The sequence below is a fragment of the Coturnix japonica genome, chromosome 1, assembly GCF_001577835.2.
Source record: "Coturnix japonica isolate 7356 chromosome 1, Coturnix japonica 2.1, whole genome shotgun sequence".
In the NCBI taxonomy this organism is placed as follows: domain Eukaryota; kingdom Metazoa; phylum Chordata; class Aves; order Galliformes; family Phasianidae; genus Coturnix; species Coturnix japonica.
Window position 1 is genome coordinate 61,304,685 of NC_029516.1, and position 13,821 is coordinate 61,318,505.

The window sequence follows — 13,821 nt, forward strand, 5'->3', positions numbered from 1 at the left end:
AAGCAGCTCATCTTTTGAAAGCTAAGATTCAAACTGTCAGATAACAGAATGGATTGATGTTTAGCTCTACTGGTTTTGGAAGGAGGTATTTATAAGCACATTCTAATTTGAGCTGGCAGAATAAGGATCACGCACAGTCCCAAAATACCAGCGAGCTCTGATTTTAATGTTTCATTGCTTAAGCGTATAGAGCACCTCAATGTTCCATTGAAAAACAGAGAGTCAGCTTTCTTTTGATGCTATATATAGTATTCCCAGCATGACAGTGTAAGAGTGGAAATGGGTGGAAGTTTAAAAAAAAAACCCTTACTAATACAGAATCCAGTCGTAAGATGATCTTGCATCTTCAAAGGGATTAGAGTCTACCTCTGCAGTGTCTAACTGGACTATGAGTGCATCAGAGTATTCTGAAGGTCACTGGGTAAGTATAGCATGGAATTAAGAAACAGCCTGGCTGGAAAAGACGTAATCGCAAGCACTGCACAGTATGTTTCCTTGATTTTGGGGATTTGGAGATGATGGTGGGAGTGATTATAATCCCTAACCTGAGAAAAGCTATTAATTATTAAATTATTTAAATTATTAAATGTGTATGGGAGAATCAGGCTAATTTGTTCACGTTTAATCTCTGTAACCAGAGATGAGAGTAAAGCGTAGGGTTTTTGAAGTTGGAAACCTCTGTCCATAAATAAAGAGGAGGCAGTGTGAATTCTCAGTGAGCTGCAAGCTGTGTGTAAATATTGAGCTAAAGTGAGTGTTAGGAGAGAGGAGCATCTCCCCTGAGAGGCTGAATGGAAGATATGCTGCCTTTGCATCCATAGCAGGCAGTCAGGTTGGGGAATTAGGAAGGCAGATGGAAAGGAGAAGATGGGGATAGTGCTTGTGAGGGGGCCCACAGTGAGAACAGTTCCTCATGCTGAAGCTGTTTGATACAAGACTAGATGAAGCACTGTGGATCCACCACAAAAATGAAAGCCTTCTGTGTGGATGGACAGTCTTTGGCATCTCTAATGTTAGTGACTTAATCCATCAGCCTTTGTGATTAATTGTGTTATTTTATACCTTTTCTAACTGCTCTGAACTGCATTGCATGCCTGATTTTTTTTGTTGTACATGAGGTTTTGAGCATACACACAGAGAGATCAGAATAGGCTTTGCCATTCATTTCAATGGCATTGTAATTCAGTCTTGGTAAGGTAGCTTTCCTTAGGCTAAGTAAACAAAGGTTTATGTAGTTGGAAAACATGGGACAAAACAAGAAAAGGGAAGAATTTCTAACACATTTTGTGCTCATTTCTGGCCTCCTGTGTGGACAAGTAGAATAGCTGACCTTGCACCTAATGCATGCTGACAGTGCCAACATGGAGAGCAAGTGCGTGGTAAGCATAGTGCTCTTATCTCAGACACAGTCCGTGTTTTAGAGACATTGGCTACACAAGCCCCAGATTGGGTGCATAGTCAAGAAGTGCGCTGGGCATTAATGAGTGCACCCCTGTTTGAAAGCACAAAAGCAATCAGAACTGAGTGCAGTGAAACTCCTGGGTCACAGCAGTGAAGGATCAGATGTGTGATTGCAAGCTGACTTGTGACCCCAGCTGTAAATGTATGCAAACAACTGCAGCAAATTGCTAAATCATTCTTGGCTAATGCTGACATTAAACTATCTAAATCTTTTTTTTTTTTTTTAAGGATGATTCTCTGCTGTAAGAACAAATACACAATTATTTATTTTTATTCCTTCTGCTCTATTCCCCCGATATCTATGTGTCTTAATTCCAAAATAATATTCTCAACCTTTTTTTTTTTTTTTTTTTGAGAAATCAGCTTTCAGTTAATCCAGAATGCTGAACTTGTGACTTTGCAGATGGCAGTGCAGTAGAGCGACTGATATATCTTCACAGGCATGAGATAGTGGCTCTCAGGGGAGATCAAAAGGAAACCGAGATGCAAGAAAATGCTGCCCTTATTACTTGTCAGTGGATTGGCTCACTATCACTGCAGCAAGTTCCTTGTGGTTGCAGGAAGTCATCTCTTAGGATGAGAGAGCAGTTCTGTCCCAAGTATCTGCTAGAGAGCATCAGTAGGAACGTTAAAAACAGATCAGAGATAAAAATAAACAAACAAAAAACCTAAACCACTTCTTGCTCTTCAGTCTTTGATTGTGCTGTCAACATTGAACTGTCTCTGGAAATTTTCCCTTGGATGCATCGTTCTGCCTGAGAAAGTAGTCCACATCTGAGGGAATCCTACATCTGGTAAAAAGGAATTTGTTTCTCTGGTATCTGTGCAGCTATGCCTACATGTGCTCGTTGAAAGTCATGCTTTTTAAGTTGATGTGTCATACGAACCTGACAGCAAAATTGTGCTGCTGAGGATTTCATGTGCTTGCTGGCCACTGATGAATGCAGCGTCCAGGCTGAGCAGGCTGCGATCTGCTTTCACCAGCACACAGCATCGCCTCTCCAAGCTGCTGTCAAGCTGCCAGGACACGTAACTGCCAATTACTGAGCAGCTCCTGTCTCCTTCAGGTGCTATTCAGGGCTTGGGAGATTCCAGCTCCAGTTTTGTCTGAATGCTGGCAGCCTGCCATGCATTTGTATGAGCTTGACTGCAGAGGTCAGAGTAATTTCATGCTTCTCACTGAGAGCCGAGGTGTTGTCAAAGATGTGGTCTTGCACAAGTGATTGGATGATTCGGTAGGTTTATTTTGAAGCCCCATGATTGTGGAGGAGCTACAGCGCAGCCATTGAGAATACTGAATGTTCAAAACATGTAAGGTAGGGGCAAGCAGACACAGATGCACCAGAAAAAGTCCAGTGGAGGGCCACCAAGATGATGAGTCTGGAGCAGCTCTGATGTGAGAAGAGGCTGAAAGAGCTTGGCCTGTTCAGAAAAGGAGGCTCATGGGAATATTAATGATGTGTACAAACTCCTGAAGGGAGGATGCGATGAAAATGGATATGGAACTTTTCAGGTACCAGAGGCAATGGACTCAAACTGGACGTGAGCCTGGGCACCCTGCTCTGGAAGTCCCAGCGTGAGCAGGGGTTGGAGCAGATGGATACAGAGGTCTCTGGAAACCTCAGTCCTTCTGGAAGTCTGTAAAGCACTAACTAGGAACCAGTGGCTCCTTATTCCTTATGTTTGTGTGTCATCTAAATGCAAGGACTGTACCGGGATGGCAGTGTTCTTGCCAGTACAGCAGGAAGAAGCCATATCAGCACACTCATGCATGTGCTGCTGAGCTAATCAGTTACAGAGGAAAAGCCCCCCTGGTCTCTGTGTTCTCTTTGTCTGGTGAGGAGGAGGTGGCATAGTACACCAGAAGCCACTGCTGGGGTGAAATTGCCTGCAGGGCTCCCTGTCTGCATTGGTTGTTAAAGGAAAGTACACTTGAGCTTCAGGTAAAGTGTACTGACACTTGTTGATGTGTACAGTTTGTACCCAGATTTTTCAGTCTCTAACTGGCCTATGAAAAGTCAGAAAGTTGGACAGCCCACCTGTTTGTACAAAGGGGGAACAAAAATTAGCATTTGCTTCTAGTAATTCCCTTCATGAGGAGCACAAGATGGGCAACAGCTTTTTGGCTGTTTCAAGTCACTGGATGAGCCAGAATGCGCTCTTGGCCACTTGTGTCATGTCCACCTGTTAAACGGGGCATAAAGTCCTCTGACATGGCTATACAGATAACTTTTCTTTCAGGAAGTGACGTTAATGAACAAATCTTTGCAGTTCGCAGTTACATGGCAAATGCCATCCATTCTACGTGAAGTCCCTCTACTGACCGCCATCATAGCAGTGTCACTTACTTCTTATTATTTCTAAGGCTTGTGGGGAGATTCATGTAGAATAAATGTAAATGTGTCTTTGCAGTGATACTGTATGAATATTCAGAGACAGTTCTTGTCCCTCTGTGATTATATCTGAGCATTTTAAGTGCATTCAGCTTAAAGCTGCACAGTGCTTTTGTGTGAATAGTAAATTTGCTGAAGAATAAAGCTTTAGAATAACCACATTGATTTTCCTTGTGAAGTGATAGTTGTTAGCCAGCTGTAAGTGGGAAAGGATGTGGTAACTGGCTTCCAGGACTGACAGGATGTATGCATATTCCTCTCCACTAAGGTGCAAGGGCCCATTGCAAAGGTAACAGAAGCTGTGGGCTCATGTTCCTTGCGCTGTGGAAGGAAGCTTGAGCCCCTGCCAGGGTTATGCCCCACATCATGAAGAGAACAGTATGCTCAAAGCCTGCTGCAGATCCTGTTCTACCTTTCATTAACTATTAGAGAATTTTTAGGATAGGGTGTGAAGGCTCCAACAGATAGGTAAATATTGAATATTTAGATTATTTCCCCCCCCAGTGACTGATTTTCCTGATGCATGTGGAAGAGCTTTGCTAGTATGGACCCAACTCCTGTACCTGACAGGTTGTCCTGTTGCTATTTAGGGAAAGAATAGTAAAGCTGTTTGGGGGAACGCTTACTCACAGATCTGAGAAGACCCATACACAGTATGCAGGACAATGGATTTCTACCAGGGTACACTGGTTTTTCCTGGTTCTCTACATCCTCCTGTGTCTTCATTCTTTCTACAGAAAAGAATGCCAATTGCAATGTTATGAAATTATTGTTTTGCTTCATATGTTCAATTAGAATAGATTTCTTGCTTGGATGACAGGGGCTTTGTCTCCATTAGCTACTCCAGTCAGAAAGAAGAGATCTGCAGAATCAAACAGTAATGAAGAACCATGCAAATCTTTCAGTACTTGAAGGGAGCATATAAGCAGGAAGGGGAATGGGAATGGCTGTTTAAGAGAGTGAACAGGGGTAGGACAAGGGAGAATGGTCTTAAGCTGAGACAGGGGAGGTTTAGGTTAGATATTAGGAGGAAGTTTTTCCACTCAGCAGGTAGTGACGCACTGGAACAGGTTGCCCAGGGAGGCTGTGGATGCCCCATCCCTGGAGGCATTCAAGGCCAGGCTGGATGTGGCTCTGGGCAGCCTGGTCTGGTGGTTGGTGACCCTGCACGTAGCTGGAAGGTTGAAACTGGATGGTCATTGTGGTCCTTTTTTAACCCAGGTCATTCTATGATTCTATGATTCGATGATCTCAGGAGTTTTGCTTTGGAACATCTTTATTTTAATCCCACCAGGACATGCTGAAAGAAACTTGTGGAAAATCAGGAGACCAAATATTGATTTTCAAAGTGTCAACAAAGCCTTTTAAATTATTATTAATATTTCCTTTGGCCAGAAGGAAGACTCCAAAAAACCTGACATGTTCATGAGATACTTCTATGTTGCTGAAGTTTTATTTTTTTTGGCACTTGTATCAGATGAAGTTTTAACTGGTGCTTCTTGAGGTCTTCTGGCATCCTATTCAAACCCATGTATCTTGCAGTGTGTGTGATTTTTACTGAAGAGGTTTTTATATAAAATGAACTCAGACCATATGAAAAAGGTATTCTTACACTTATCTCTCTACCTGTGACAGAGAAAGGAAAATATCCAGTGCCAGTGTCTCAGTTTTCTTGTTCTGACTCCTCTGCTGTGTGATTATGAAATCAGTTGTGACGCATACACGTGTCTCAGCCACAAGAAACCGAGAAAGAGGAGGCAGCAACGAAGATGGGACAGTCATTAAGGAGCTGAGAAAAAAAATAGGGATCATGTTTGAGAGAGCAGCCCAGCTGCTAAATAGGAGGCTCCTGTGAGGCTTGTGCAGATGTATCATGGATTTTCCTTGCCTTCTTGCTGAATTTTATAGACACTGGCATATTGAAAAGGCAGGGAGGGTCTACTGGTGCTCTGAAGGCTGCAGTGACTCCGGAAAGGGAGCAGGTAATCAAGGGTGAATCACAGCATGATTTTCTGCATGATTTTCTCATGCAGAACTATCGCCTGGTACAGCCCACAATCAAGAAGAATAAGTGCTCCTGTTTCTTAACAAGCTTGTGTTTTACGTATTGGATTTTACCAGTCACTCTGGCTGACATCTCTGTCAGTTACACCCAATGGAGCATATTCAGAAAACTTCATTATTTTTTCTGATATGTGCTTTGTGCAGTGTTAAACATCACTAAGGGTGCTGCTGTGTGAACTGCCTCCAGCTTCCTGCCAGATGTCTCATTCATCTTGGCATGCCAAGAGTATATGGGAAGGAAAAGTTATATCCTTGCTTAAGTACTGTTTTTGGAATAGTATTTAAGTCTAAAATCAGGAATAATGGTAGATATCAGTAAACAGCTATTGGCTACTTAAAGAAGCTGTAACCTGATGTAGATTTTGTAGCAGGAGTTAAATAAAACTGTAAAAGCAGAGAAATGTCTCTATCTGTCTATACATTGCCTTCCTTCACTAGTCTCTCTTCTAACTTGCACATTACAAATATCAATTGCTGTTAAACCTACTCGCTGTGCAACTCATGCCTTCTTAAACATTGTCCCTGAGTGTCATTTGATGCCTGCTGCTGTATTTTTGTGGTGCCACTTTTCCCAAAGAATTCTCTGAGATTTCTCTCAGGTTGAGAATAAATGGCTATAGTATCATAATCTAATGGAAATATCAATCTCTATGCAGGCATAATAAAAGCAAATCCTACAAGTCTTCACATTTTTATAAGGCCAGAATTTATATTTGCTTATTGCTTAGTATTGCTTGTTCAACATGTAACTTGGATTCTTTCTTTGTACACCTTAAGGAAATAAGAACAACAACACGGACTTCAAAATTTCATTTAAAGATTTCTATGCATGAAAATATAAGTTGGGCTTTGCACAGAAAGAAAAATGTCACAAAAAAAGACCAATTTGGGGGAAAATTGTCAGTGATCATTCAGGGTTTGTGAGGAGATGAAATCAGAAACATTTTGTGCTTTGGAGCTATCAGAACACTGGATGGCTTTTAACTGTCTGTTCAGGTTCATCGTTTTAGAAGAGACACTCAGAAGTCTGTCAGAACTTTCTCTAGGCTCTGGAAAGGTGTGCAAATCAATTGCAAATCTGTGTGTGAAGAACAGCTTGTAGGTGGATTTTGAAATGAGTAGAAGAATGTTTGTATGACCAACAGGCTTTTCTCTCTCATTTTACAGATTCCAGAATCTGCTTTGGTCTCGAAAAGCATTTGTGGACAGCGTGAAAGTGTATAATCACAGCTACATCTACATGCCAGCCTTCTCAATGAAGACGGGGACGGGACCCTCCCTACGTGTCTATTACACCCTGAAGGACTTCGGTGCCAAGCAGGCGGTGCTTTTCGCCAACCCCAATTTCCTGCGTGACATTGGCAAGTTCTGGAAGAGCAAAGGTATCCATGCCAAACGACTTTCCACAGGACTTTTCCTAGTCAGTGCCGCCCTTGGTCTCTGTGAAGAAGTAACGATTTATGGCTTCTGGCCATTCTCAGTGGATCTGCATGGGAAGTTTATTAGCCATCATTACTATGACAATGTCTTGCCCGATTCTGGATTCCATGCCATGCCGGAGGAATTTCTACAGCTCTGGTTCCTTCATAAAAGCGGTGTACTGAGAATGCAGCTAGAACAATGTGAGGACCCTTTAACCCAGTCTTCTGCCTAAGGATCATAGCAGTTGGTCTGGGAGATCTACTAGTTTTTAATTTCCATGCTCTCCGGCAGAGAGTTCTGATTTTCTGTTGATTCTTTTTAAAGGGAAAATAATTACGGATCTGCATGGACCGTAAAAATGCTACTTGAAAGCCAAATGGAATATGTCCTTAATGTATGTCTTATGGAACTGGGATGGGGGGGAAACAAACCTCGCCATCAAGTCCATTCAGCAGTAATGTGAAAATGAAGCAACTCAAATGAACTTTCTGGGTGACATTTTTAAATGATCGATGTAAAAAGGGCATTAAGGCTCAGAGAGAAATGGGGCCACCCACAAGCTTTTGCTGACAGTGCCAAATATGACTGTCTGTTCAAAAATCCATTTCATTCCAGATTGGCACCTCATAACTTCCTTATGTTTTTTTCCCTTCCCGTGTGTGTGTGTGTAGAGGTAAGGGGTATAGAGGAGAGTGTGTGTGTTGTTGACTTTTTTTGCTTCTTTTTTTCTTTCATTTTTTTTTTGTTTTCCAATGGAAGAAAGGGGGAAGGTGTGAAAGCCTGAGGAGCTGAGTACCATCAGCTCCTAAGACTTGTGAATGTGAAGGGTGCTAAGAATCTGATAGAAGAATGTATTGGGAATGCCCTGCTACTGAGTGTTGATGGACCTACCTGTTGAAGGTTTTGTCTGGATAGTCTGGTCATTGCACTTGCATCTATGTTAATGCTACCTTATGGGCAACAGCTGGCTAAGGTAAATTGGCTTGAAGATAAAAGCTGTGGTACAAAAACAAAAGCAAAGTACAACCAGGTCTCAACTGACCTGCTGTAAGATTTCCATAGTGACTTTGGTAGCAGGGACTGTTCCTTATTTGTGCTGTTTTGCCTTTGCGATTAGTTCCATATTCATTTGGACTCCAGATGTTCAGTGACTATCAGGGGGATTTGAGGTGTTCAGTGAAATGCAGAATGAGATTCTTCATGTGCTTATAACAGAGAAACTGCAGAAATGAATGTAAGTGTCATTTAAGATGAGTTTAAACTTTGAAAATCCTTTCTCTTTGTTCTACTGGCTCTTCTTTTTGGATGTAACATTAGCCTTAAAGACTTGTACTTCTCTTGCAAGATTGTCTCTGGTTAAAGAGAGTCTGAAAAGTAAAACAGCCTTTGGGGGCACTGAAAAACAATATAGCCAGCAGGAAAACAAACAAACAACAAAAAAAACAAAAAAACAACAACAGAAAAGGCAGGCACTTACATAATGCAGCCTTTCTCCTCGCAATCAGAGAATTATGTAAGCGTGCATATTGCACTCCGGCTGCTCTGGTCAGTGCAGTGCCTAAAGGACTGTTTTATTTTTGGGTATTACTTGGACAGCGGATGATCCAATTGCCATGTAAATGAGAAATCTTGTTGTTTGCTTTGTTTTAACACTGTAGGACAGGAAGAGAATACCTACTTAGTCCGCAGTGAAATTTCAGCTGCAAGATGTTATCACTGTTAACTTTATATCCAAAATAATGTTCTCCTTCTTCTACTTCTGTCATTCGTAGATGAAATTCTAGTCAAAATGTTGAAGCAACGAAACTGTCGTCAGGTTTCCACAACAATTTCCTGTGCTACCTGTTTTAGCTCCAAAGTGCTAGTATTTCGGGGGACGTGTCCTATCATATGTTGACAAACTCTCTCTTTGTAGACTACAAGCCGCAAGTTATATAGAAACAATTAAAAGGAAAAAAAAAAAAAAAAAAAAAGCAACACCCCTGGCTTTTCTTTAAATATGAATAATTCAACTGTCTATGTAGGACATTGAAAAAAAGCCTTGTTTTGCTTTTTAAACACGTGTTTTGGAATAAAAGCTTCTTCCTAAGTATGAGTATTCCAAACATACAGTGGGCTTCGTTCCTTTGGATTATAGTGTAGCTCTAAATTACAAAGGGGAGATTTGGATTAAATGCTGTTTTAGAGATTGTTCTGATAAAATCTGAATGTGCTTCTATAACCCATTTTATCTCTGTCCGTGTGTTTTTCTTTTAAGTACAATCAACACACTGATGGAACATCGCTGATAATTCATTTGCTTGGATTATGTTTTATCTACGATGTGGGTACTCAGTAAGGAAAGATGTTCTTTACTGCTCATTAGGACAAATTTTTACTGAGCTGCCTTTTGTAGAAAACAGGTGCCTGTATGGATCTTATGAGATGTATGAAGTTTTGCACTTTCTGGTTCTCAATAGAAGATGCTATCTGTGAGTACAGCAGTCAAAATATTACATGTTAAGATGACACTTCGGAAGGATGCCAGCATTTCCCAATGGTGTGGGGGAATTAGGAGAGTAGGGGAGAACTGCTTCTCTGGGCTGGTCATTTTTGTCATTTGCTCCAGCACTTGAGAATTCAGTTCTGAACTTCTCTGGTGATTCTCCAGCACCCTGAAAATCCCTTCTCTCACATTCTGGGAAAATGATCTCAGTAGAAGAAAAGAAAAATGAGTATTTTCACAGGAAACCTCAGTGCAGTATTTCATAACAGCTGGCTTGCTTGTGTTCAGTTAGTGCCCCATGTACCTAGGAGTATTGTAAACTCCATCTCTGTAAGGCTGAAGCTGACTGAATCTGTAGCTTGTGGTCTTTGTGTGTCCCTTTTGATGTCTGCAATCCTGAGTTTTGCAAGGAGATGGTTTTCAAAAGGCACTGGGGATTGAAGAGACTCAAGCTGTTCGTGTTAAGTGTGGCTAATATTGGAAAAATTGATAGCTTGGGCTCTGTTCACATCTACTTACAGCGAATATAACTGCATCTTAAAATAGGTTTCTATAACTTGTAGAAAACTGGCAGCGTAGGAAAGAAGAGAAACAAAAAATGAATTCTGCTTTTGAGAGAGCAAGTCTACAATGGGAACTCAACAGAAACCTGTTTTAGTTGGCTGACTTAGCACTCCACACAGGCACACTGGCCAAGAAGCAGCTTTTTACCCTACAATTGAAAAAGGGTGCAGGAGGGTTCTGTAAGTATTTTATGGCAAGAGCAGTCACAGAGAAAATGAAAATCAGTTGGGAATCTGAGAATGGCAACTGCCTGACTCTGGGAGTTAACACACTCCATTCTTTCTGCTGCTTAGTGTGAAACTTCCCTGGTACAAGTCTAGGGGAAGTGGGTACAAGTCTAGGGGAAGTGGGACCCATGTACTGGATATTGGTATGAAACGTGGAGTTACTTGTAAGAGTTTGAAATTGTATTACTTTTGAAGAGTAAGGCTACACCAGGGAATAGGTGTGGTCAGATCCAGGAGGGTAACTTAAGCATCAACAGGGAAATCAGCTTCTCAGAGTTAGCAAGCTTTGGGCAGAATGACTATGTCCATCCCGCATTTATCTGGGTGGTTAATTTATGTCCATTGATAGCAGTGTCCTTAGATTTCATTGCTTGTGTTGCTATATTTTCCTTGAAGTGAATAGAAATCTTTAGGTCTGTTAGTGAAATTCTTTACTCCAGCTTTTCTATTTCCACTGCCAGTCCCTGAGTTTCTCCAGTAGTGGGTTAAAGCTAAACAAGCCTGTGCCAGGTTGAAAGCTACCACAATTCATCTTCACTAAAAACTAATTCAGGCTTGCCAAATGATTTGTTAACATTTTTAGTTAATAATTTTTTCACAGAGCTGCCAATATACAAAAATGCTGGAATCACTGCTCTGTGGAGGGTGCCACCTGATTATAAACAAGATGAATTAAATCCCTTTACAGGAGCTGTGCATGGAGGATATTTGGCACTGAAATCAGTCTGTATATAATCTTTTCAGGTCCTTAAGTGTTTTTGGGGAGACTAAGGCCAATATATGAACTTGTGTTAAAAGTGTGCAAAATTCCTCCTTTCTGTTGGATGTGAGTCTTCTGAAGCTTGTTCTAAAGCAAGCAATTGAAAGAGAAGCTGACAAATTAAAATCATAAGAGTATATGTGCTCATGAGAGTAAAAGCATTTTTAAATTAGACACAGACTGTAATTCTAAGGCCTCTCCTTCATGAATGCTGTACTTTAATATTTTTGCTGATACGAAGATTGCAGTTTGGAATGAACTAGCCACAGAAGTCAAAGGTCCAAGCCTCTGTTACAGCTTAGTTTTTATAGAATGTAGAAATATTGGCTTCTTTATCGACCTCAATAATCTCACCTTTTTGTTAGCTTCATCAGCATGATGTCACAGCATACGCTGCTGAGCCTGCATCTCTTTAGAAGCTGAAGCTGAGCAAGGCATCTGCTGCTTTAAACTGAATCTCTGAATTGTGGTAGTTGCACAAAACACTTCCTTCATGCATATTTATGAAAACTGGTTTAATATATAGTTCACTGTATCCTGAAATTGACAGTGAGAACAGGAATGAGGAGGTTTGTAATCTAGAAGCGATGATGAAGGAGAAAGTGCTAACTCACCTTTTTCTGCTTGCTTTGGTTCTCCATCTCAGTAGCTTAATGAACATTGGAACAAGTCCAGGTTACACAAAGGACAGGCAGTTCCCAAAAAGCTGGATGATGATGGAAAAAAATGAAGATCAAATCAGTGGTGTAATAAATCGGACTGTAGAAATTCTGGATAAAGGTTGCCCATTCTAAGCAACTGTAGGACATTTTCTTCTGACAGTGACTGAAAAATGGGCTAACATCTGTGACATAAGGTTTTCTGCTGGGTGGCAGCAAAGCAGAATGTGATGGCAGCTATTGCCACGAGGCAGTGAACTGATTAAACAGAAATGGAAGCACAACAGAACAAAGATGATGAAAAATCCTTTTCCCTTCCCTACTTCCATTCACTCAGAAACAAAAGTATAACAGACTTACTATCTATTGTCCTAAGTCATCACCTCCTTATTGAAAGGATACTATGGGATTTAGAGGTGGGATATTAGAGCTGGGGTAGTATGGTTAAGTTATGGTTGGACTTGATCTTTAAGGTCTTTTCCAATCTGAGTTATTCTATGATTCTGTCTGTTAGCTGATGTTTCTTACTGAAAAATAGTCAGCAGACCTTGTCCAGAAGAGCCTGATCCTCTGCTTCCTGGCTGTCCGAAGGGTGCTCTGGGGATGCTGGGACCTCCCTAATGACATCTGCTCCTAATATCACATAGTCCCTCCACTTTGGATCATCCAGGCTTTGAAGACCAACCCGCTTCTCACCCCAAAGCATTTTTGATTGCTGGCAAGTCTCAGAAGCACCTATTAAAATTGCATCTTAATATGATCTCTATCTACTCTATGTTGTGGTTGTGTTGGTCAACTTACTTTTGAGATGAATATTTATCCCATCTTGATCCCTCTAAGGCAAACAGCACTCAAATCACCTTGAATTTGCTGTGTTATTTAGTGTTTTCACCTTTCATGTTAAACCTTTTGTTTTCTTTTAGCCTAGACATAACTATTGTGAGTGAACCCGAAGGCAGCATAAGAAAACATCATCACAAATAGTTGTTCTCTGCATTTAGGTTTAAGCCATTGCTCAATAAAACATGGAAGAACCTTTTGAATAATTTCTAGTGATTTCTGATTGTACATTCAATGAATTGCTTTGCTCAGCTGGGGCCCGTGGCAAAGATGTGTTGCATCGTTTTCTGTTTATTGGAAATGGGCAGTTACAGAGGCATAACATGTTTTAAACTACATTCATAACAAGAAGCTAGAAAAGCTCCATATTCCATGAGAAGCTTTGTTTTATGTTGAAGACATTTTCTTTGAGTGTGAGACTTCTGTGTGTGAGGAGCACCCTGAAAGGTGAACATCTGATGATGTGTAAGGCAAGGACTTCCAAAAAGCCTGTTTTTTTTTATATTTGTGTTGCAAACAAAATGCTTACTGAGCCAATGCTGAATTAGATCAGCGTTCAGTGCTGCTGAAATTTCTACACCGTGAGCACTTACAGAAGAACATCCATGCACAGGCAGAAGTGGTGGCTTTTTCCTTTGTTTGTGCTTTTCACCTTGTGTTGAAAATGGAATGAAGACTCCACCAGAACTCTTGTTTACACTTTTCAGAGGTCTCTGTAAACTGCCCAGACAGGTACATAGTCAAGGAGATACAAAACAAAGTAGATAATAGGTTAAACTTTATAACTCAAACACTGATATCTTCAATAATTGCTTTTAAATAACTTATTAGTGAAAATAATCACAAACTTTGTGAAAAAGGATCCCATTTTTTTTGCTAAAATAGATACACCAGTATCTGAAGGAGCAGTTTTCAAGTTATTCAGCACTTCTAGCTCTGTCACTCG

The 13,821-nt window shown here is 40.8% G+C and overlaps 1 protein-coding gene across 1 annotated transcript in view; it reads left to right on the top strand.

Moving 5' to 3' along the window:
• ST8SIA1 (ST8 alpha-N-acetyl-neuraminide alpha-2,8-sialyltransferase 1) overlaps positions 1-13,081 on the top strand; it is a 123,935-nt gene extending 110,854 nt beyond the window's left edge. Inside the window, exon 5 of the mRNA XM_015869469.2 lies at positions 7,086-13,081. Within this exon, the coding sequence (XP_015724955.1) occupies positions 7,086-7,572 (487 nt within the window). The 3' untranslated portion in view covers positions 7,573-13,081. The remainder of the gene's footprint in view (positions 1-7,085) is intronic.
• Positions 13,082-13,821: the final 740 nt, after the last annotated feature.